General features: G+C 36.5%; 2 protein-coding genes and 1 long non-coding RNA gene across 3 annotated transcripts; 1 reads left to right on the top strand and 2 right to left on the bottom strand.

Annotated features, from left to right (window-relative positions):
- Positions 1-3,801: 3,801 nt before the first annotated feature.
- LOC103432235 (uncharacterized) lies at positions 3,802-5,872 on the bottom strand. Its single transcript, XM_008370416.4, has 2 exons — positions 4,466-5,872; positions 3,802-4,047 (listed from the first exon to the last, which is right to left on the bottom strand). The coding sequence occupies exons 1-2, from the start codon at positions 5,729-5,731 to the stop codon at positions 3,982-3,984; spliced, it is 1,332 nt and encodes a 443-aa protein (XP_008368638.4). The 5' UTR covers positions 5,732-5,872; the 3' UTR covers positions 3,802-3,981.
- Positions 5,873-7,770: 1,898 nt separating this feature from the next.
- On the bottom strand, positions 7,771-8,246 carry LOC108173059 (uncharacterized). Its single transcript, XR_001789669.3, has 2 exons — positions 8,080-8,246; positions 7,771-7,945 (listed from the first exon to the last, which is right to left on the bottom strand). It is a non-coding gene; the product is annotated as an uncharacterized lncRNA (long non-coding RNA).
- Positions 8,247-9,288: 1,042 nt separating this feature from the next.
- Positions 9,289-24,311, top strand: LOC114821068 (uncharacterized). The gene is made up of 8 exons (XM_070812253.1): positions 9,289-9,321; positions 11,824-11,849; positions 11,952-12,024; positions 14,411-14,480; positions 15,079-15,580; positions 16,381-17,157; positions 20,814-21,094; positions 22,830-24,311. Exons 5-6 carry the CDS (start codon positions 15,081-15,083, stop codon positions 16,415-16,417), a joined length of 537 nt encoding a protein of 178 aa, XP_070668354.1. The 5' UTR covers positions 9,289-9,321; positions 11,824-11,849; positions 11,952-12,024; positions 14,411-14,480; positions 15,079-15,080; the 3' UTR covers positions 16,418-17,157; positions 20,814-21,094; positions 22,830-24,311.
- Positions 24,312-25,418: the final 1,107 nt, after the last annotated feature.

Raw genomic sequence — 25,418 nt, 5'->3', positions numbered from 1 at the left:
AGCAGAGCTTTTACACTAGACAAAAGATAGCTTTTCTAAGGAAACTATTGCTAAAAGGACTAAATCTGAGTTGATTTCAGCTTTCTGGATGCAAATCTGGCTTGAGAGCAGAGTTTGTATATTCTTGAGTTTGATTGGTTGAGTGTCCTTGTTCCTGATGCTTGCCTCCCCTTTTATAAGCAGTTTGGCCCGACTGCCCTTAGTTCTACTTTTGCTCGAAAGCTCTTGGAGGGTAGTGAGTCATCATCTTTTCACTTGTAATGCAACTAGAAAATGCTTTTTGGCTGATAGTAGGTTGGTCTCCATTACTGTCACTTCAATTATAGATACATGGCTCATGTCTTGGTTGAGAAGGCTTCAATTTGCTTCAGATTTCGTGGCTGGGCTTTGGGCAGATTCACCTTGTTTTGACATCTTTGGACCTTCCTTCAGTCTAACCCAATATTCAAATATTAACCCAAACACTACTAAACTGAATACATTTTATATTAGTGGTTACACTACTAATTACATTAAGGCCTTTTGTATAAAACTCCACATTTATTAGATATGCAGTTAAGTTGGATACAATAATAATGGTTCCACTACTACGTACTAATTTCACTAATATCTTTTGTATAAAACCCTACACCTATTGAACTGCACATGTAGTTAAGATAGTATTGATGATGTTTAGTAGTTGTTGATGGGCCGTCACTGAAACTTTGACTAGATATCAAAGTGAGCTGACCATTTGGGCGTGATTGAACCTAAATTGGGACTACAAACTGAAAACCTCGAAGTCCCGAGTTGGAACACCCGGATTGAATCTCTGAAACGGAAATCAAACAAATAGGGTTAGTGATGTTGAATTGACTTCATGTGTGGTCCAATAGAGAGTTGTTGTATATGAGGGAGTGTGTTAAAAAATATAAAGTCTCACATCATCAATCTAAAAAAATAAATACACTTATATTGAATGATTTCGCTACTAATTATATTGACCTTATAATATATCATCCCACTATTATATACGTTCGACCGTTTCTCAAACTTTGACAGCCACAAGTTAGGATCCCTTTCTTCTTTTTGTTTGTTACATTAGTGTTGTTAGTTTTTCTGATGTAAACAAAAATTATTTTTAAAAGAAATGAGAATGTGAAACATTCTTAAAAAATCTATGTGAAACATTCTTAAAAGATCTATTGAAGTCACTGTTGCATCTCTTGAGCACATGATTAACCTTGGTTCTTGTCAACTTTCATCGATTGATTCGCAAGAGAAAGGTTTGCTCTGGTTGGCCAAGGGTAGAGCACGAGGCCAGTGTATCATTGCCAAACTTGCATACATGTTGGGCACTGGAGGGCCCCAACAGTAGCTATATGGTGGGCTGTATACCCACTGAGAAGATAACTTCAATTCTATATGATGGGGGCTTTGAGGGCTTGCCAATCACATATCAAACTAATATTGTTAAATCTCATTAAATCCTGAGTGTATTATTGGGTTTCTTTTTTCTTTCTGACCAATTTTGTATATACAACCTTAGTATATGTCCAAGTTTTTAATCTTTCATATACAGAGCTAAAGCTACCAGCCGGCAGATGGTACAAACATAATTAATTAGAAATGGGGAGCTTCCAAAAGGTTAGCCTATAGCCAGCCAGGCTGTGTTTGCACTTGCACATCACAAATAGTAAGTACTTTATATTGAACCGAAACCTGTCTAAGGTTAAAATCACAATGATTGGTGACAAGTTCAAGCTTTGGCTAAATATATGGAGAGAAGCTTAGATACCTATAAACAATTGTTCTATATCATCACGTCGTTACAAGTATTCTTGGCAATCTAGGGCTATCTCCCCATCTCCTTATCTCACATTATGTGAGGTCATGTGGAGGGATAGGAAGAGCGAGCTGCGACCCCGGTCCGATCGTATGCTAATTTGATGAATAGGGATGGCATCCCTCAGAAATGTTTGATTTTGTAATCTTGACAAGAAATATATGTATTATTAGATCATCTTTTTGGTCTTGCTACAAGATTATGTATAATTCATTGGTACAAATTTTATTCAAGATTTAACTGTTACTAAGATTCATATATTTCTATAATCAAGATCTAATTGTTGATTTTTCTATACCACTCAATAACACGTACCATGAAAGAAAAATTGCATTTTTTTTACTGCACTTAACTGATGGTTACGAAACATGATCTTTTAGTTCCATTTGCAAAACTAAAAAGTACTGTTGAATAAGGACAACGATGATGAACCCATGTGATGAACCACATTTGCACAAGTGATTCGAAATTGCGGCTTACATTCTGACTTCCATGCTCATGCATAGGAAAAGTACTAATTGTTTATAACGGAATGAGGGGAAAAAGGGAATAATAAAGATAAAGTAGATTAGCTACTCTCTTGATTATTGAATGCTTTTATCTTCACTCTGGTCGAGTCATGAACCACCAAAGAAAAAGTTATTTACAGTGCGTCTCATGTTATATTGCGATCTATGTAGGCTGGACATATTCAGCAACTAAAGGTGGTGCTCTTGTACAGGGTTTAGGATGCCCACTTCTCAATATCATGCCAGTATTATGGGTTTGAGATGTCACGATGATATCTTTAAAGGTGTAGGAAGTCACGATGATATCTTTAAAGGTGTAGGAAGTCACTCTCCCAACAATCATATTCCAAACGGCCAAATTCCATGACGGCATCCCTAGGGCCGGTGACCATGTCGGTAATATTGTTGGTGACACTGACTGAAATGGCGAATGAATAAGCATCCAGCTTGTCAAGTCTTCCTCTGTCTATTTAGTTCCTCCTTCCATACAAATATCTTAGTGCTATTTATATACAAGGCCATCTAGACAGTGTTACTAACTTTGTACTAATTAGTTGAAGCTGTTGATGATAGGGATATTGTGTGCATGCAAATAATATACAAATCTTGATGCAAATCCCATGTAGTTTGTGCTAACCTGCATAAACCAGACGATGCAAAAGTCAAATAGTAATGCTAGTACGTACAATGTGTTGCTTATTATAATAGCTTTTGTTTGTACCTAATTAACAACATGAACATCCAACTAATAAGTTTTATATATTAATCGCTGCCGTCTTACTTTGGATATTGACCACATTGGATGGCTAAATGCACTACTCTAATATCTTGACTACCATTGAGTTAGTGGACCTGATGGCTTTAGTGATATATACACACCAATTGCGGTAATTTAAAAAATAATATACAACTTATATCAAATGATTACGTTTTTAGTTATACTTTTGCGATAATATTGCACATTTATTAGATTGCACAAGTAATTAAATTAGGGACAATATCTGTGTAATTATTAGTAGTGGGACACTCAATCCGTTTTTATGAAATCTTGACACATTGTGATATATAACGTTGAGTTCTAACCAATCCTGCATCGCTTTGTGAGGGAGATTAAATAGCTTATTTATATGTACATATTCTAACTTAAAGTTGGCTTAAAGCAGACAATATCTTGCCCGAGACTTTGGTTGTGATACATACAGTTTTAAAATGTAGGCCGGGAGGGAGACAATTAACAGGAGGAGTAGAATGAAGAATTTGACATTAAGCATAGTGTTGATCACTTCTGATGTGAACAAATAACAACGAAATTGGTATGTGATGACAGCTGCAATTATCTTGTGTTCGCATTGCTTTGCTTTTGGTTATTGGTGTCTGCATCATGACTCATGAGTAACTGAGTCTTATACTGCAACCGTTAATCATTATTACTGGGAAAGAAGAGGGTTTTTCAACTCATGCATGCTCTTGAAACAATAAACAAACATTTGAATTGAAATCGAATCGGGATCCTCACAATTCGTTTTTTGTAGCTCTTGTACAAAAATTATTGGAACTATGATATGAATTCTCAACATGTAAAATCACACTCAGAAAAACTTTTCGGTAACTGATCAGTTTTCTTATGCTTCTGGCCTCCTGACCACTTTAATCCCTACCTCTTTCGTAGCCCGTATTGCAGCAACTCAGCCAACAGGAAGGGCTGTTACTATCCTGCAAACATATTAACATAAGTTATAGAACTCTCTTCTGTGAGCATGGGTTTATTAAGGAATAGTAATTTCTACAGCTAACTCCTAATGTCGAACTCTAAACCAAATTTCTTGATGGCCAAGGAACAAGAGAAATAGTACTCTCCTCTAATTATTCCGAAGCAAAAAGAGAAAAAAAATGAAAATAATACTAAAAATTTGGTATTTATGTGACAGATTCTGAACCAATAGTCAATCAAGTTATAAACAAAAATCCTCTTTTTCCTATTTTTACAGTTTCGAGAAAGAAGACTTAATTTGGAGATTCATGCACTATCTACAGATGATAAGTGAAAATAATGAGTGTGATAGACAGATTCTTCATTTTGCAGACACATAAATAAGGATCAATTGATGGTATGAAATTCGGTATCACTTACCATATCTGATTTAGGACTCTGATTTCCGGTGTCTGAGCTCCCCATGGTATCACTAGCTTTTCTCTTCATCTCCTTTGGGCCTGATTCCTTCCTTGTAAGAGTGTCATTTCGAGTCAAGAATGCTTCATTCAGCTTATTTTCCGGTCCAATTTTAATGGAATAATTAGTACCTGATACATTAACATAATTGGGTTGCTTTGCTGTTTTGGCGCTGCTCAAAACCTTCTTGGGGGGAATAGTACTGTCGGTGTAGCTTAATGTTCCTTGGTTTGGACCTTCCCTGTTTGCTTGAATTTTCTGACCATAAGATGTGGACTTCGCCAAATCTATCGAAAAATACGCATCGCTGAATTGATAACTTGGAGTCAATGTAATGTCTTCAGAAACCGAAGTTGCTGTATCTTTTGAATTCAAAGAAGTGATGGCCATGTCTGCATCCGTTTGATGTGATCCACCATTTCCAAGTTTGCTAGTTGTAAAGTTGAACTCTTGTTTCGGAGAAATTAATCTCTTATCCCAGCCGGTGACTGCTGCACTTGAAACCTTTTTGTCACCAATGCTTTTAATGTTACCCTTAAAAACTATCTGTCTTACCAAATGCAAGAGTTCATTGCCTTCACTGTTGTAATTTTCTGCCTCATTGATCCCGAAAAAAGCTCCTGAAGAATAGCTGCTCTGCCTTGTAAACCCGTTGGCGGGCGGTGGGGGAATTGGATTTTGGGTAGGTTCAAGACCTGGTTGCATATTATAAATGGCACAAGAAATATGAGAATCAAACTCACAAATGTGACACCTATACAGCCATTGATCATAACCAGCCTCATTGCAGAGATCACAGCTCAAATCGAACGGTGGAGAAAATGATAATTTCAATGCATGAGGGTGCGATGAAGTTTTAATGGAGAAGGGCAGGCCCGAGCACAAGCTATGATAGTAAAAGCCACAATCGGCACAATCATAGTAAAACCCCACGACATGAGTTCGACAAGCCCGACAATTCAAGGCCCCTTTGGTGCTTGAAGGAGGAGAAGGATGGAGGTTCAAGTAGTGGCTTGGATGTGCCGGATGACGCATCTTGCGGGGCATGCTGTAGCATACTTGGTGCAATAAAAATGGGCAGGTTGGGCAGCTGTAGTAGTCCTTACCGGACTGTATCATGAGCTTGCACCCTGCACAGAATTTGTTCTGTTTGGAAGGTGAATAATTTGTAAGCTCCAATGGATGTTCATGGCTAAAGTGATGAAACTTCAACTTCTGATTTTCCATTATTTCCACTGCTTTTGCTTCTTGAAAAAGTGCTTTTCTCTGCAATAAATTCAAGTTTTTGGGGGTCTCAACAATTTCTTGAAATATCCGCAACTGGAACTCCTATGTCCTTGACCGATTGGACTATTTTCAAGCAGTATTTGGCCGGCACATACAGTCCAATGCTTGATAAGCTGACAATTTGCTGCATTCATTCAATAATAATATTAGTATTATTATTCAAACTGCTGCAATTAATTTATTTTTTATGCTGTTAAATGCTTGGCACATCAACATCAAGGACAAGGTTAGCACAGGAAAAATGTATAAAGAGAATGTCAAGAATAATTCGTTTTTCCTTGAGATGATTAATTCTCTTGAAAATATACAAAGAGACCCTCTTTTTCCTGCTTTCTTGCAAGGGGGTTTTAAATTTGAACTCTATGCTGTGTACCCAAAGAAAGAATAAGAATTATCCAATATTTCTGTTGCATTGCAGGATTCGAACGCTGGATCAGTCTTAATCCTAACCCGTTACCCCACCCAACCTCACCGTTTGGGCTAAGTGGAGGGCTTTGCATTACCGGGTCTACGGAGAGGACATGCATGGAGATTAAACATTTCAGTCACAAGCATCCATTGATGTTTAAGGAATTAGAGCAGAAAAATGAAAACAATAGGCTAGTTTTCTGCAATGGATGATCGGACGCAGAGATTGGCACTTGCTACTCTTGCAATCAAAGGCGCCTTCTGTTGATAACGTGTTTAAGTGTCGTATGTGCAGCAGTTTTAGCAAAGGTTTTGTCTACATTTGTAAAAAGATGTCCTTCTAATTTGACCTATGCAATCTTCGTTTGCATTCAAATATTAGGCTCATAAGCATCCCGTCAAATCAAAGGAACAAAGCCTGGATGTCCTTGCACACAGGCCTTATTAAAGAGAGGGGCATCCCTTGCCTTGTCTATGGAAGTAAAGCAGTCGCCCGCTTCAGTTGTATCAGTGCGCAACTTTGATATATGTGTTCAGCGTGTTAAACTGCCTACGGCTGCAAGGCACAAATCCGAAAACCATTGCCGATAGCTTAGCACATCAATGTTAGTACAAAACTCTATCTAATCTCTACATGATCATAGCTTAGCAGATCATTGCTGATTTTATATATTGCTCATTACACCGAGAACAACTTAAGAATCCTTCCTACAGCTCAAACTAGTTGACAGAGGATTCAACCTAGTAGATCATTGATAATTTAATACTTAACTAGTTGACAGAGGATTAAACACATAAGAATGATGTGAGCTGTTAAGTGACTGTTAAGTCTGTTAAGAAAGCTGTTAGTAGCTGTTAGTGTGTTGACACTGTTATAAGAAGTTTGTTAGGTAGTTAGTTCTGTTAAAACAGGTATCTTAGAGTGTAAGTCATGTGTGGCTATATAAACAGAGTAATAACTCTGATCATTTCGATTAAGCAATACAGAAATACAATTTACATTTTCTCTCTTTCTCTCTCAAGAGTTGTTCTTCTCTCTTCTTTGCTTGTTACTTTCTCTGCAACATTGTTACATTCTCAGCAATCCTTCACTTCTGTTATCATGTATCACTCGCGGGACAGTCCTCAGTGCCGGTCTTCCGCTGGGTTCTTTGAAGTTCTTGGATTAAGATTTGCGCTTTTTTGTGATTTGGGTCAAGATTTCGACCACCATCAGGTTCTTTTGTTTTCTGGTTTCTACAACGCACATAAACTCTTTTGCTTTTGCTACTCTTTCCAATGATGCTATAGAGCATGTCATTGGATGAAAGAGTTCACAAGAAGCCAGGAACTGCCTACAAGAAAGATTTGCATCAGTAACAATGGTTCGTTTGAATCAACTGAAGACAGAATTTCACACTACACAGAAAGGAGGAGATTATGTGGACAAGTTCATGCTCAGACTCAAGGGGATTAAAGATCAGTTAATTTCTGCAGGAGAATTTTGAAAAGGTCGCTTGCGCTTTTTTCAAAATTCTTGAGTCCGGTGAAAGCCTGCCCGATGTAAATAAGACCTTTAAGTAACTTTTAGATTTGAGTAGCCATCTTCTTCTCAATGATTTTAACATGAATGCAGGGTAGGATGCAGTTTAGCACACGGAGTGCACAAATGATTTTAGTATGCTGGTACAGATGACAATCATCTTCTTAAGTTAAGTATGATTAGGAAGAACCCATCCTGCAGTTCAAACCACCCCTACCCTGTCCCTGCAACATATAAAACAGGGTTAAACACTTCAATCTAGCTGGTTCGAAGATTATAAAACATCCGACAATAGGAATTAAGCCAATATACACCTTAGATGGTTTGTAAAATGAAAATGCATCAAACCAATATATACCTTTCTTATAAACTCATCGACTGAGAAAGGGAGCAAGCAAGCAGAGGTCGCCGGCAACAGAAAAGTCAGTTTTCATTTGAGTAAAATCCCCAAAAACCGTAATTTATATACTCCCAATCAAACGCAAAAAGAATAATCGACATATCATAAGACGCTTTCTGACGGCCAAATTCATCGCCAACGGAGGCGGTTGTCGACCGTCACTGTACCTCCATTTCGTGCCGCCATGTTTGAGGCTTTCAAACGTCACTACTTGGTTTGTGGGCTTCACATCGAGAGATATGGGGAGCGGAGAGAATGGAAGAGCAGAGGAAGATCAAAGATTGTGGGTTTTCCAGTAGAAGGAGAGAAAGGAGGGATGAGAGATGAGAGATGAGAGGAGAGCGCACGTGTAGGAGATTCAAACCCAATTTATCAAATTATATATACTAAAACTCAGTTTCTTAACACTGTTCATTAACAGTGAAATGGCGAAATTGCCCTCTATTTCTTCTTGGTTCCCCGTTCTGTTCTCTTATCGGTGCAGTGAAATGGCCTTTTTGCCCATGTTGGGCACGGGTCCATCGTCCTACTTCTTTAGCCTTCAATTAGGTTTTTTCTTCCCCTTACCTTTCTGTTGGCTTTTCTCTCTCGCCGATCTCTGCTTCGATCCGTCTTATTTTGCGTTCTGTTCTTCTAAAAGCTTGCGTTCCTCTCAAATCCTCTGTACTTTATTTCACAAAATATTCACGAAATTGGCCTCTAAAGTTTTATCCTTTGTTGTAAAATCATGCGTTCCTTCTTTTTGTTTTTTGGGGATTTTGTTTGCGGTCTTCGTTTTCAAAGAAGTCGTGCATCCCTGTGAACGTAGATTTGTTGACGTTCTGTGGAAACTCATAAAATTGGTTTCCAAGGTTTTATCCTGAACTTGCAATCGCTGGGAAGACTTTGTGTCTCTTTTTGCGTCTGTCATACCGGTGTTGTCACCGGATTTCCGACGAATTTTCAGCCCAGTTTGGGAACGGCTTGTTTTCAGGTTATTGTCCGATAAATTCCATTGAACCCAGGTGCGTTTTATAATAGCTGTGTGTGATTTTTTTTTATTTTGGATTTTTATTGATTTGAACGAACGAAACCCTAACGGTTTGGTTTTACGGTGAATTGTAGTGTTTTCGAGGCTTTGCTGGCTAAAAGAGGATTCTGCCTTTGAGGTCCTCTGTTGAAAAATCTGAAATTTGGCAGGAGCTGGAACCGTTGTTTTGGGTATGGTTTCCCTGCCTCCACTTCTTCATTATTCTGTATGCATTTCTTATTTAAATCATTGGAATTTGTGTTTTTGTTGAGTTTGATTTTGTGTGAATTCATTTCGGTTGATATCTCAAAATTTGATAAGACAGTTGTGCTTTTATCAAATGTTTCTTTGCTTTGTGTGATTTCATTTAGATGGATGCCTCAAGGTTTTTTTCTACTCATTTTCTGATAATCCTGCCTGCTTTTTCCATTGCTATAATTTTTTGAGCATTCTTGCACTCCTAGGGAGACGAAATTGATATTAAATGTGGATCACAAATTTGGGTGTGTATTAGAAGAGAAATGTTGGTTCTCCTCTCTTTCCAAATTTTTTAATTGGGTCTCTCTCTCTCTCTCTCTCTCATAATTGGTGGGTTAGAGCAGGGGATTAGGGGGTTGGTGTCTTGGATGCAAGAACTGGCCAACAACTAAAACTAACAAATTTGCAGAGGTGGAGTTGTTTGGGAAAGCTATTGTTTTCATCCAAGAAGTTATTTGGAGTCTTTTGGTGACTTTGTAATCTCCAAATTCTCAACAATGTAGTTGGCAAAAGGAGGATGTTGTGGTAATTTCTTGAGTAAAATTATGAGTAGAAAGAAACCTTCATTTTGGACCTTCTCCATGGGATCTAAAACGTATCATTCTGGGGAAGAAATTGGCAATTTAGTGTTGTGGTACTTTTTACAATGCTTTTCCAATCTTTGAACATCACATCATTTCATTTTGTCAAATGATACATCAATTTCCATCTTTGCTATTTTCACGTGTTGTTACAGTACTTTAACTGATCTTTGTCCATAATTTTTTACTAATTTTAATTCTACATTCTCATTTTGGCCAAATTGTTATATAATTTTAACTTACTTTTAATTTCTTGATATCCATGTCGTTTACATACTTTTTAACCATAGATCACATAACTTACATTTACAATTGTATTGTTTCAATTGTTTATATAATTTTTTCTTTGTTCCCTGTAACATGGTGTCATGGTATGCTTTACTGGTATTGAATATAATTGGACAAACTCCTATGAATCTGTTATTTCCAATTTAAACACTGCTGATAACTTTGAGGTTCATTTATTAGTTCAAGTTTATGCAACAAATGTATAAACCAAGATCTATAATTTTTGTATTTATCTATTTTCACAAAGTACTGTTAGCTGATTGATGTGAATATCAATTGTATGGTTTGTGTTGGTCAGTTTATGCTTAATACAATGTCATCTACGGGATCCCTTCATATATATTAGAATTCTTAGTAAGATTTGTGCCAACTGTTTTTGTTATGTGGAAGTTGAAACCTTTCTTTAGGGTTGTAAATAGAGTCCCATATATATGTAAATAGTGTATATACACATTATAACTTTCTACGTATTTTATACAGTTTTAAAACCCGCAGCATCGCGCGGGCACTTTTGCTAGTATGAAACTGGAATATGAGACTGCATTTGTATGAAGAAAACCTCATGGTGGTGGATTTCATATAAAAAGCAAGGTTTTAAAAGACGCTAGGCACTAGTCGGGCGGCGGGCTAGGGCCTAGCGCCTAGGCGGATTAGGCGGATTTAAGTAAATTCATTATATTTCGTGTAAATAAATGTCTGTTTATACTTAAAATATATATAATTTCATCATAAACTACAAAATAGAATGACATATGTATTATAAAGTATTGGCATATAATGAAAACATGGGGAACAAGCATATAGTGTGTGCCCATTTAAGTATTCAACAAGTCTCTTACAATTTATTGAAAAAAATTAAATGCAAATTGAAAGTTATCTATTTTCTATCAAAGTGAGTCGCAACCTAGGCAGGTGCCTAGGCGAGTCTGAGCGGGTTAGGCGGTCTAGGCGCCCTTTATTAATTTTCAAACGCCTAGGCATTAATCAGGATAGTGACCAGCCGCCTAGCGCCTAGGCGGCGCTAGACGGGGATTTTTAGAACAGTGATAAAAAGCACCTGGACAATTCCCCATTAAAAAAATATGTATCTATAAGCATGTGAAATTTTCGAATATGAAGAAGAAAATCATATAAGTAGAAAAAAAACCGTCCAAGTTGTGCATATCATCATGGTATAGAATCTTTGTGGAAAAACATGTATACCAAAAAACATTAGGGGAAACTTGAAATAAGTCCAATTTTATAGCTCAACATTAGAATTAGTCCAATTTTTAGCTACTTTTGACTTAGCTCCAATGACTAGGACTCCATGTCAGCAATTTTTCTGATTAAGTTGATTTTTTTGCATTGTTATTACTATTTTACCCTCCTATGACTTTTGCACGTTCTCCATATATTTCCCACGTTTTAAATTTTTATTAGAATTCAAATTCATTGTTTAGTTCATCTTTCTCCCTGATTTCTTGATAACAATTTTTGAATTTGAATTTCTTATCAGTCTACTTTTAAGGAAGGCTTAATCACTTTTAACTTTCTATACAAATTACATGTGTTTTATACGTGCAGATTTCTTCAGGAGACCTATTCTCCAGGTACAATTTTTATGATCGTGTTTTTCCTTCGTGGTTTGGCGATACTCAACCTTCTCCATCTATTAAAGACCTAAAATACAGCAAATTGAATGCCACAACCAGAAATCTATTGGGGAAGAAACACGCCCCAACAAGTGCAGTAGGTGTTATTGAGTGCCAATTATTTTCAAGTCAGGTATATTATAATTGTTTTCTCCTTTATTGTTGTTTGCTATGTGAATTCAAAACATGAAGACTTTATCCTAATTCCCTTAATCCCTTTCTATCATCTCTCATTGATATGCTTCTTTCTCTTTTTATTCAAAAAAACCAATGCACATAAGGTGTTCGATGTTATGCCTCTTTGAAAATTTAACAAACAAAGTAATATACATGTACAATCTCCTACAAGCCAACACTGTAAAACCCCACCCCTAAAAGTAATGTAATTTTATTTTGTTTTGGGTATTGTTTTCTTTTAAAAATTGTTTTTGGTGTTAAATTGTGTGCCACGTGGGGCCCATCCCCTTTTTGGTCTCCTTCACCCTCTCTTTCCCATCACTCTCCCTCACTTTCTCTATTTCTTCTTCTCCTTCACCGTGCCACACCCATAACCCATATCCTAAAATCATCATCAAATCACAATTTCAATATCACCATCGTCTTTATCTCGTCACTACGAACTCAACCATAGTCTTGGCATCTTGGAAGTCGAACCATGAAGTCCCGTACACGAGCTCCAACGCAGACCGCCCCTTTCGAGCCAAATTACGGCCAAAACACTGCAATTTGGCCAGCGTACAAGATATCAATCTCTTCGTCTCGTCGAGTACTACAACTTTCATTTTTGTTTCACCCAATTTCGTTAAGTATTGAAGAAGTTATACTCATTTGAATCTTACCCAGTTTCCAGCAACCTCGTGGCTTTTGAGGTATGTTTCGGCCAAACCACGGTGAGTTAGACGTCATGCAAGATACCATTCTCTTTGCCTCTTCGAGAACTATGACTTTCGTTTTTGAATCACTCGATTTCGTTAAGTTTTGACAAAGTTATGGCCGTTTAAATTTGGTATAGCTTTCCGGCCGAAATCTGGTCTTCTCCTTCCTTTGAATCCGGCAACCCAGAAATCCCAAGATCTTTGGGCCTTTCCTGCCGAGCCCAACCCAAAACCTATTTAAGTTTTTATTATTTATTTATTTATTTTTAATGTAAAAGGCCCTTGGGCCATTTTAAATCAGGGCCTTCGGCCCATCCTCCTTAAAACCCTTTACTTTAAGTTGTTTTTATTTTTATTTACTAAACTAAAGGCCCTTTGGGCCATTCCTTAAGTCTTAGACCCTTGGCCTTAAGCCCACTCCTTAAAACCCCAACCCATTTATTTTAAAGCCTAACCCATTTTCCCTTAAACCCATTTCTTGTTTAAAAAAAAAAAAAAAAAAAAAAAAAAAACCAAAAGGCCTTTAGGCCATTTTCCTTTAGGGCCTTAGGCCCGTGCATCCTAAACCAACCCTTTAAACCCCATTACCCTAAACCCTTAACCATAATCTATCCAAACCCTTTATGGGAAATATTCTGTTAGGGAATATTCCATTAGAGAATATTCCGTCAGGGAATATTCTAGGAATATTCTATTGACTTTTACGAAATTTAAACGAGACCCTTCTTAGGGTAATTCGACGTTCTGAATCCATTTCCAACGTCCGTTTTCCCAAATTCAATTGCTATTATATAGTTTTATTAATTGGACTCTTTATGTGCTTAAGGGCAATTATAGTGTCGTTTCTGTCTTTGCTAGTTGCGTGACTTTTCGATGGCGGAGTACTGTGAGTGGACCCCTTCTAAAATTACATGATTTCATAGTTTAATTGTATAAATGAATAGCATGCCTTACGAGTTTATGAACTGAATTTTATGTTAAGCATGTTTATTGAAATGTTGTTTATCGTCTCGTTATTTTGTAAGGAATTAATTGTTGGCCTATATTGAGCTATGTTTTAATATATCATATTTTCTATAAAAACCATGAACTGGTAGACTATCTGATGGATGACGATATGATGCTAGCACATGTTTTCAAAACCCATCTTTATAGTATAGACGATGGATGACTTTATACTATGAAGTGGTTATATTTGAGAGGTGTAACTATTTGTGCGTACCTAGTGGACACTATGCCGCCTGGGGCGAGGATCTGGTGTTGGCAGTTAGACCGGGAGAAATAATCCCTAGCTACGGGCTAAGGGACACGGAGCAGGCATTGGGCCGGGAGTTGGTAATCTCTGGCTATGGGCGCAGAGACCACGATGCTGGCATAGGGCCGGGAGTTATATTTATTCAGTAATCTTACTAGCAGCACACCGCGCTTACGAGACAATTTGTGAGATGATTGATATTTTGGTTTCCGCGATATGTCTTCTGAGGTGTTTTTGGCATGCTAGGGTTTTCAGTAAACCTATCACTTATTATGCTAGTAGTTTTCTTTATATAAACCTGGGGGTTAGTACGTTGATAATTGTTTTATTATATATATATTTATATATATCAACTTGGTCCACTCATGTTTGTTTTGCGTCCCCTTCAGAACTTAGAATCGAGGCATACAATCCCGACGTCCAGGCACTTTCGCATCGGCATCTTCGAGTCCTCTCGGTGTAGGACCCACTCCTTTGCTAACTCAATTTGTATATTATTTCTTTTAGTGTTCTAGTTAGTTGTATGCTCTGAACACGTTCCTTAAATGCATATTCTTTATTCTTTTATATTTATAAGTCTTATTTATTCCCTTATTCTCAGCATTTGCACTTAATAAATGGCTTTCGTTACCCTCAGATGTCGGCCAGCACGTGCCTATCCTGGTATTCGAGGAATATCGGGATCGGGATGTGTCAAACACAGATTAGAAGCACAGTAGCCTTGTGTTCTCACTGCAGAATTTGATTCATCCACAATATCCTACAAGCCAACACGGATTAGAAGCACAGTAGCCAAAATGTAATATACCTGTACAACTAATTATGATATGCATATATGCTTAAGTTCCTAATATTATATGAAATAGTTAATTATGATATGTACAATTATAGTATGCTGAATCATTAAAGATTTAACTTATCTATGAAAATCAGCTGCATGGTTAAACACTGCAGAGGATCAAAATTCTTATTCTTAGAATTACTAAATTTACATAGTCATATCTTTTTCCGCCTATTACATTTATGTTTTTTTTTCCTTTGTTTTATAATTGTTTAGTTATGGAAGGAGCTATCATTGCGAAGTGCACTTTTGAGAGCAAGACCCTTTTAATTCCAGTATTTAATCATACTAATTTCAAGGATATTGCTGAACAAATTTGTTCCCGATTTGTGGGATTAAGTCTTGAAGTCATGGAGTTGAAGTACTCTCTAGGAGAACACCAATCTTGTTTACTGCAATCTGACATGGATGCGAGTGTAATGAAATTTTCATGTTGTGCTGAAAACATAGCATCTATTCCTGTCAGTGTTTCCATGGTTGAACCAGTTGAGCAACATGATCCCATTTCTTCCCTACATGATAAGCATATTTTGACATATGAAGGCTTAAACCCCTCAGATGATCGTGCAGATTTAGGGAAGTTTGCCACTCCTCATGGGAAGACATATTTGTCCCATGCTTGGAGAAACTACATTAGCCATGTTGGTCAAGAATTTCCAGGTGGTGTCAAGGAGTTTAGACAAAGATTGATGAAGTATGCAATTGAAAAGGGTTTCAGGTATGTCTATGTAAGAAATGATAATGAACATGTTACTGCTGAATGCTTCAATAAAGATGATGAAGGTTATGTTTGGTGTGTGCATGCCATTTTGAATCATCCTAGCAAGTTATTCTACATTAAAAGTCTGAATAATGTACATACATGTAAAGCTAGGTTTCGTGATAAAAAAAGCATCAAGATAGGTTCCAAAATTGTGGCGTCGGTCCTTGTTAACGAGATTTGAACCAATCCAATTGTAAGACCAATCGATGTTGTAAGACCAGTCCATGGTGATGATATACAGTCATATAGACAACTATTATGGTATGCAAAAGCAATGCTAGCAACCAACCCAAGCTCCCATGTCCAGCTTGAATATAATGATAGTTCATGTCGGTCCGAGCGTTTATTCATTTCATATAATGCTAGTATTGAAAGGTTCAAATTATGCAGACCTTTCTTGTGCCTCGATGGAACTTTTATAAAAAAACAAGTATAAAGTCATTTGTTGGTAGCCATTGGGAAAAATGGTAATCAAGGTATGATTTAGACATCTACTTATTATAAGCTAATAATTTTTTTTTTCCACATTGATAGGTAGTTTAAATGTTTATCCATACTGTTGACAAAATTGATCATTTTGTTAATTTTGCTCCATGTTAGGTAGTTTAATAGGGTCCCAAACAGTAATATATGAGAAAGTATTGTTTTATAACTTTATACATGTTGTGTCCATCCTTTATTATAACTTGTTCTTATGTATTCATTCTTAACAAATTTTTCTCTAACATGTTCTTCTTCCTTAACACATGGCTCAGGGTTTTTCCCGCTAGCTTTTGGCATTGTGGACTCTGAAAATGAAAACAATTGGACATGGTTTCTGGAAAATTTAGTAGAGATATTGCTTCCCCAAGGTCGTACAGTTACATTCATATCAGACCGCAATAGAGGTTTACTTGAAGCTGTTTCCAGCGTTTTTCCAGAAGCACCACATGCATTCTGCATGTTTCATTTGAAATTGAATATACAAAGTAAATATCCAAAGCAGATGGGTTCTGGTTATGGTAAAGTCATTGCTAACCTGTTCCAAAAATGTTGTTATGCTCCATCCCAACTTGTGTTCGATCAGGAAATGAAAACTCTCATCAAGGATGGTGGTACAATAATTCAGAAATTTTTGCAAAACACACCCAAAGAAAACTGGTCCAATGCCTACTTCAGGGGAAAAAAATATGGTGAGATGTGCTCTAATATTGCACAATCTTTCAATTCTTGGATTTTGGATGAACGCAAGATGCCAACTTACCAAATGATTGATAACATACGTGTGAAGTTGATGGAGATGAGTTCTGATAGGCAACGTGAAGCCAAAAGATGGACCTCACCAATATGCCCAACAATGGATGACAAAATGATGAAAATGGTTGAAGTTGGAAGACATTGGAATGTGTGTCGTTCAAGTGAACATATTTTTGAAGTCAGAGATGAGTATTCTGTCATGGTGGACTTACAAAGTCATACTTGTTCTTGTTATCAATGGCAAATTAAAGGGTTCCCTTGTGCACATGTTTTGGCTGCTATTTTGAAAGATGGAGGTAACCCATATGATTATGTCGAAGATTATTTCACTACAAATTTCTATAAGTCTTCGATATTTTAGTTTACTCATATTCTTCTTTTTTCCATTATCTACTTACATGTCATATGGCTTATGCAATCTGCGAAGACTAAATATTTATTATGATATCATTACTAAACCTTCCAAATCAAACCTATATGTAACAAGCAACCATAAGATGTTAAATTTTATCCTACCTATCAATTTGGCTTACAATATAAACTACCTATCCTTGTAGAATATGATTTTTCAATTCACAATTAGTTGTATAGGTATATTACTTTTTGGGACGGTTTTAAACTACCTAACATGTAGGAAAATTACCGACAACCATTTTTATCAACACTTCGAAAGTACATATCCTTGTACAATTTGAAAGTACACTAGACGAACTATCTCCAGATAATGACAACATAACATTATCTGAGATTACAAACAAATCTTATTGTGCAATCAATAAAGGAAAACATGAAGAATATCCCCTTTCAATTGAAATTAAAAAACAGATATGACAAAGCATATCTCAGTTCACATAACATCCAAACTTATCTAGCAAAAAATGAATTTGGATGGATTGGAGTCCCATCATTTATTAAATTGAAACACTTAAATGAAACAAAAACTCAAATTTCGCATAACATCTTTATCTTACTCTTCCTTTTCCCAGCTACCACCACCCTCATTTATGAATCTACAAAGGACATGTGCTCTCATATTCTTCATTGCCTCTGCCGAAAAGACAACTCCACAGTCATAACTGTTTAACAAAAAAAAAAGGGGTAGTGAACTTAAATATTACATTCTATCACCAAGAAACCAACAAATAGGCATAATATAGATGAAATTAACACTTACATGTTAGGAAATTGTTGTAAGCATGATATGTTTGCTTTCAGTGGATACTCAACATTAGTTTGCCTCAGCCACATGGAAATTCTCTATCATCATGGCTAAACGTGTACAACAATGTATGTACCTTATCACCTTTCATGATATGTTTGCAAATAGAGTTCTCATTGAGCTTTCTTGAAATACTATCTTTCATGTGCTTAAAGTAGTTAGAAATTTTCACATGCTACAAAAAAAATAAAAAAATAAAAAAAGGACACATTACAAAGTTAGTGTGTGAAATAAAATTCGAAGGATAAGAGGTATACTACATAGTTATCAACTTACCAATTTTTTAGCCTCTTCGAAATAAGGATCCACATACATATTCAACTTGGTTTGTAATGTGTTGTAATGTTCCCATCATACACTTTGTTTGTTGAACACAAGCAAAGTACAATGCATTCCTTTGAAATGGTTAATCAGAAAGAAAACATAGTCGTTCTCCCGCACCTTCTTCAATAGAAGTTCAAGATAAATATATATTCTCACTGCAAAATTCAATTCATCCACAATATCCTACAAGCCAACACGGATTAGAAGCACAGTAGCCAAAAAGTAATATACCTGTACAACTAATTATGATGTAAAAATCATATTCTACAAGGGCAGGTAGAAGATTCTCTAGATTAATGCTAGAAGATCATAATAAAAATGGATTACTGTGTTATAGGGGCAGGTTAGTTTATAATTACCACATATACTAATAAAAATGGATTAGAAAAAAATAATAAAAATCAACATTTGATAATTACACTACTCATCACTAAATAGCATTGGACGGTATTCAACTAGCTAGAATGGAGGAAAATTAACCGCAATGTTTGAAGAACTAAAATTTAGGCACCCATGCAATTATCGGCATAGATCCATATTTTAGCTGATCTTTTGGAATCCCAATTTGGTCGTTATTCAAAATGTCGAAAAAAGAATCAACTACCTACAGAAAGAACCAAAACATCTTATGAATCATTTGTAAACCTCTCATTCAAATATAATTGTATTCATTGCTATCTAAGTCAAATAATTATAAAAATTACAAATACCTGTCGACTAACACCTCCCTCATTCAAGAGTGCGAGGATATCATCACGGATCACTGCACTATGCTCTCTTTTCCACATTGAAACCCTATATATATATAGTTCAAACAACATAATCAACAACTTGATAACTAACAGGTAAAACAATGTAAAAATAAGGATGAAAAATTATACACTTCCTATCATCATTCAAATCTAGAAATTGTTTCAACTTCTCTGTGTACGGTATTGGAAGACACTTGCCCACTCGTAGCCTACGCACAACTATTGTCTTCACTGGTGCCATTATTTTTGTGTTCCCATATTCATGCATTTGAATTGCCCGTGAACCAACACAATTTTTATCCATATGAACTACCATTTTTTTATTAACACAAGCATCATACTTGTAATCTGGCATCAACAAAGGCTTCCTTTGTTTTTATTTCACCCGCAAAATCATTGAGTTTTGTTATGGAGATTTGTCTTTCACTATGTAATTTTCTTTACATTTCAGCTCCTCCTTCATATTCTCGTTTTCAATAGTAAGCTTCATAATTTTTGACCGGGAGTCCTCCACCAAAAGACTCATCTCTTGTAATTTTCTCTCCAAGTCATTAAGGTCCGCCTTACTGTTGGAAGGCTCTCCCAAGTTGTTTTCCATAAATTCTGATGGCAGTATATCAAACATTGGGAGAAATTCTTCATCTGACACTTTGTGAGGCTCCACATTTATCCCCCCACCATGTGAATGCAGTTGTATGATTTTCTTCTTTGTTTCAGGTGTTTTTGGATTGCCCCCACCTATATGTACAACTTCTTGTAACATAAACACACCATGTTTAATTTTATTAAAGTACATAAGACTTTAGTTACATAATCTGTTCAAAAAATAACATACCTACTCCAACATGGGAAATCCAAAAATGAACCAACTCATAGTCTAGCTCACTCATGGATTAGATTAAAATGGGAAATCCAAAAATGAGCCAGCACATATTAGAATAGAAGCACAGTAGCCAAAAAATAGTATACTTGCACAACTAATTATGATGTAAAAATCACATTCTACAACTAATTATCATGTAAAAGTCATATTCTTCAATGGTAGGTAGTTTATATTTTTAAACCAAATGGATGTGTTGGATAAACATACCTCCAACTCATGGATCTTCATAATTTCCATCTTTGCATACAATTCCGACAAATTTCACTTAACAACCTTAAGAGGCATATTTTCCCTTCCTCTGATTAGATTGATCAAATGAGTATACGCTCACAAAATCAGAACTGCATTAGCAAGATATTAATATGTTATTTCATTTGAACACAGATAGAATAAAATGAAATAAAATGTAGATTAACATACCAATAATCCAATTACAAAACCAGTTACACTTTTGTAACGTTCTCCCATATTATCAATTGTGCCCAACAACCAATTCTTTACTGCCACAGCCCACGCATAATCCTTCATGTTGGTAATATCCTCAACGTACCCAACCATGTACAAACTAGTATTATTTCCACTCGTATTGAAAAACAGTGTCAAGCAAAAATATAAACAAACATGTCGCACAAAATCACCCTCATGCACGCTACCATGCAACTTAACCACTCTCAAAATCATTTCTTCCAATATCTTCTTACTTATATCTTTGACTTCTGCAAGACATCTCTCATAAAAACCTGTAAACGCATTTTTTCTTTTCCTACTATTCAGGTTGATCTCTTCCCCTTCATCAGGCAACCCGAAATTTCAGCTATATCTTTGGCAGTTATTGTTGCAGTTATTCCACCAAACACAAATGTTTTTTGTACAGGGTCGTAGCACTTCAATATAGACACAATATTCGCATCACATTTCCTGCAAACACCATCAATGATCAAATTCTCATGGTACGCTTTGAACAATCTCCCAAACGGTGTACGATTCATTAACTCAAGATGCGCATTTGTCACACTAAGTCTCATTTCTTCCATAATGCGACAAAACTTCAAAAGGTTAGACCTATACTCTAGGCTTTTTTTTTTTTTTTTTTCTCTCCATGCAAAACATCTTTGGCTACAAGTAATACAAAGTCTGCTATAAGCATGATTATTCCAAAACATACTAAATAACGCCCAAATGATAACATATCAAGACAAACTACATATCATATTTATATAAGCAATGTTAAAAAGAGACTAATTTAACAATATGAACTAATTATTCTAAAAGTAACTCTAAAAAATAAACTACGTATCAATTTAAACTACCAATGATTAAAGTTCCAAATAATTGGTAATTTAAATTGATAAAATTAAACCTTCCAAACTTAAACAAATCATTACTAAACCTTCCAAATCAAACCTATATGTAACAAGCAGCCATAAGATGTTAAATTTTATCCTACCTATCAATTTGGCTTACAATATAAACTACCTATCCTTGTAGAATATGAAAGATGAACTATAGTACCTGTAATCTAAGTATCAAATACCACAAAAGTAAAAGGCCAAAGCAGCATACCAAAATACTAGAGAAACAAATTCAACCAATCATCATCCCCCATTTCACATGCATAAGCAGCACCCTGCAAAAATTAGAGCAAAGATACGGTAGCACCTATTATCAAATACTGGTATTGAAATCGAGGGAGTGTAATACCTATTATCCAAGTAACGAACACTGCAAAAACAAAGCCCAAATCACCAAACCAAAATATTTGAAAAAAAAAAAAAAAACTAGATTACCATGTACGAAGCTGAAATCTTCTGAGAAGATACAATACTTGTTCTCCGGGTATACCAGAAACCCGAACCAGATATTCGCCTATTTTGTTTTCATCATATACTGGGAGAAAATTTATAACTTTCATAGCTTCATACGGATTTAGGATTCAAAAAAGGGTTTCCGCTAGATACGGACGCAAACCAATTTGAAAGATAGGAGGATAAGGTTTTGAATAAAGGGGTCTTTTGATCTACAAGAGACCTAATAAACGGGGTCTTTTGAATAAACAATGAGATTAATATGCAAGAGACCTAATAAACCATCTAATGGCAATTGTTGTAATTTTGTTGGTAAATTATGTGCATTTTGATTGCTAACATGGATGATTGTTGTACTTACTAGCCCTCACTTATGCTTATGTAATATAAGTGGATTTCATTCAAAACAGGCTTATAAAATTGGACCCATATCAAAAGATCCTAAAAAATTATACCAAGACAAACTTAAGAGCATCATCAAGTCTATTGGTTGAGCACAAAAGAAAACTCCAAACCATGCAATGACTCTAGCTCATATAAAATCGAAAAATTCAAGAATCAAAAGCCTGTTAATAACGTGTTATGAATAAAGTATAGAAAAATGTACAGAAGAAGAGAGATTGGGAGGGGAGGAGAAATTAAAGTGTCTCATTCATCTTATTAGATGACCTATATATAGGCTTAGGATTTTTCATATTTACAACAATGAGAACTAAACTATTAACATATTACATAGAGCCCAGAATGTGGACATCCACCTTTCAAACAGGCCAGATCAGGTCTGGTTTAATTTAAAACTCATCCCACCCCGTCCTGTTTTATTTTTAGATGAGTCCGATCTCCCCAAGAATTGGGTTCGAACCCACCCTTGCCAACCCCTAAGGATTCGTGCCACGGATGATATAAGTGATTCTTGCGTTGCCTGTCCCATCATCTTTAATGCTAATGGAATGCCCCCACATTTTTCTTTGACTTCCAATTTCAGATCTTCCAAGTTTGAGGGACTGGATGGAATCCGATTATTCTTAACAGCGTCCTTGAATATCTCCCAGAAGCTTTCATTATCTGCCAGATGTTCCAAGTTTGAGGGACCGGATGGAATTGAAATCCGATTATTCTTAACAGCGTCCTTGAATATCGCCCAGAAGCTTTCATTATTTGTCAGATCTTCCAAGTTTGAGGGTTTGGATGGAGTCCGATTATTCTCAACAGCGTCCTTGAATATCGCCCATAAGCCTTCATCATCTGTCACATCTTCCGAGTTTGAGGGACTGGATGGAATCCGATTATTCTCAACAATGTCCTTGAATAGCGCCCAGAAGCTTTCATTGTCTGTCAGACCTTCCAAATTTAAGGGACTGGACGGAATCCGTTTATCCTCAACTGCGTCTTTGAATATCGCCCAGCAGCTTTCATGATCCGAAAGGGGCAGAAGGTGATGTATATTTTCCTTCCCGACCATCATTTTTGTTATATCTTCATTCTGACTTGTGACTATGACTCTTCCCCCATGCCCTTTTGGGAGTCCAAATGCAAGGCCGTCATCCCATTCCTTATCACGAGTCAAACACGAATCCAGCTGTCCACACCATGAGTCCGTCTCCCTGGCATGATCAAGCACAATCAGATACCTCTTGCCCAATAATTGCAGGCGAAGAGCATACAGCAGTCCCCCGAGGCCATGCTTCTCACAAACGGACTTGACCATCTCCTTTCCAACTCCGAGGTGCATCAACATTCTTTTGACAATTACTATTTTCGGAGCCTCATTGTCGTTGTCATCCGGGTGTCTGGCCATGCACACCCAGATCCTCGGAAGGAATGTGTTTTTCACTTCTTGTTCGTTGAATAAGAGCTGGCAAAGTGTTGTTTTTCCTATACCTTCCCTACCAACAATGCCTACTGCCCTGAACCGATCATCAGTTCCTTGCTGTAAAAGCAACTTCTTCATCAAAATCACATCATCATCAAATCCATAAACCTTGGATGCATCCACTGACCGAGTAGTCCACCTCGAAAGCTCTCCACCCGTTGAGCTTGCTTGACCATTATTAGGTTGTGGATCGGTATTTCCATTATCCCTTATAAACTTGAGCTCCCTCCTGATCTTGTTTAAATCCCTTCTGATTCTGTTTATGGTGAGTAGCTCCTTGGGAGAGTTGAAACCGTGTTTTCTCGAAAGCATCTGGCACTCAGTCAAAACATTGTTGAGGTGGTAAAGCTTGTCTCTGATGGATGAATCATGCAAGGATGAGCTGAAAATGCCTTCAAGCAAAGATTTTATTTCTTGAAATTGGCTGTACCCTGGAATCTTAGAGATACTTTTGTCTTTCCCATCAAGTCCATTCTGGAACTTATCCATTAGAGACTGTTCAATTTCTTGGGCCATAGAAGCAGGCTATGCAACTTCTTATCACTCGAAATTGTAACGACAACTGGCAAAATAAATAATTTAGAAATTTATGCATCTGGGTTTTATGTTACATGAGTAATGCAGACAGTTTGAGAACACAATACATGAAACCAAAGAAGAAAGAGAAATACTTGATGTGTTGGGTGGATTCGAAACTGAAAGTCCAAAACACGAACAAGCTGTGGAGACTGCAGAGAAAGGAGGACTAACGAGTTTATGAGTCTCTTCACCTCAGTACTGTTAACATTTTCCAAATCAAACTTTACTTAAGTGTCATAAGAAATCTCATATGACAACAAAGAACGGAACAGAGAAGTAAATAAAAATAAACCCAATTATTTGGGAACATGATAGCCCAGAAAAAAGGTATGAAATGGAAGGCATCATCTAAATAGTTGTACAGGTAAATCACCTTTGGCATTTGTTTGGCAAGATTATGTAAGCACCTTTGGCAGCCTTGTCACTCACTTATCTGCGTTGCCAAGTAATTCCTCTCTTTAGAACCGGAAAAAAAATATTGCATTATTCCTGTTCCACAGGGCCAGAAGAAAAGTTGTCAGCAGTATCGAATCGTAAGGGCTGCTAAAATTTACATCTTCAAATCCAATCTCTGCTGATCTGCATCAATTCTGCAGAAGAAAAACAGAGATAAAGGCCTTAGTGTACAAGTATATACACTACAGAGAACATGGAAAATGTAGGAAACAACAGTAACTGAAATATGAATTGTTCAATCCCTCTATTCTTAAAGCCAATTAGTTTTAGTTCAACCGTTCCGCGGATCAAAATTGAAACCCTGGTTCCCATTTCTTTTTGAGTTGGACTATAAAATATCAAGTCCAAAGAAGTCTGAAACATTGTCCACTCTTTCTAGTGCATATTTGAAACTCAAAGTGAAACACGAACCAAGTAGTGCATAAGAATAAGGAATCTGCAATTTCCTGTTCGGTTTTTTAATGTCCAAAAGGATGAGGCAACAACGGATTGTTTATTCACTACATGACAAATGTCTAATGGTTGTTTAAGGTCTAAAATTAAGAGATTAACAAGGCCCAGCCATGAGAAAATCTTCAGTAGGGCTTCCGTGCCCCAACACGTGTCCGCCCAAGGCACACAAAAGGGACCGGAGGACAGTCCCTGTTCAAGAATTTCTCTTCAACC

This window comes from Malus domestica, chromosome 14 (genome assembly GCF_042453785.1).
Source record: "Malus domestica chromosome 14, GDT2T_hap1".
NCBI lineage: Eukaryota > Viridiplantae > Streptophyta > Magnoliopsida > Rosales > Rosaceae > Malus > Malus domestica.
The sequence above is the reverse complement of the archived record's forward strand: the minus strand, read 5'-3'. Positions and strand labels throughout refer to the sequence as shown.

Coding starts and splice junctions, on each gene's coding strand:
- LOC103432235 (XM_008370416.4), bottom strand. CDS start 5,731: ATGGAAAATCAGAAGTTGAAGTTTCATCACTTTAGCCATGAACATCCA. Junction 4,048..4,465: donor AGAGTCCTAAATCAGATATG/GTAAGTGATACC, acceptor ATATGTTTGCAG/GATAGTAACAGCCCTTCCTG.
- LOC114821068 (XM_070812253.1), top strand. CDS start 15,081: ATGGAAGGAGCTATCATTGCGAAGTGCACTTTTGAGAGCAAGACCCTT. Junction 15,581..16,380: donor GCAATTGAAAAGGGTTTCAG/GTATGTCTATGT, acceptor CACATGGCTCAG/GGTTTTTCCCGCTAGCTTTT.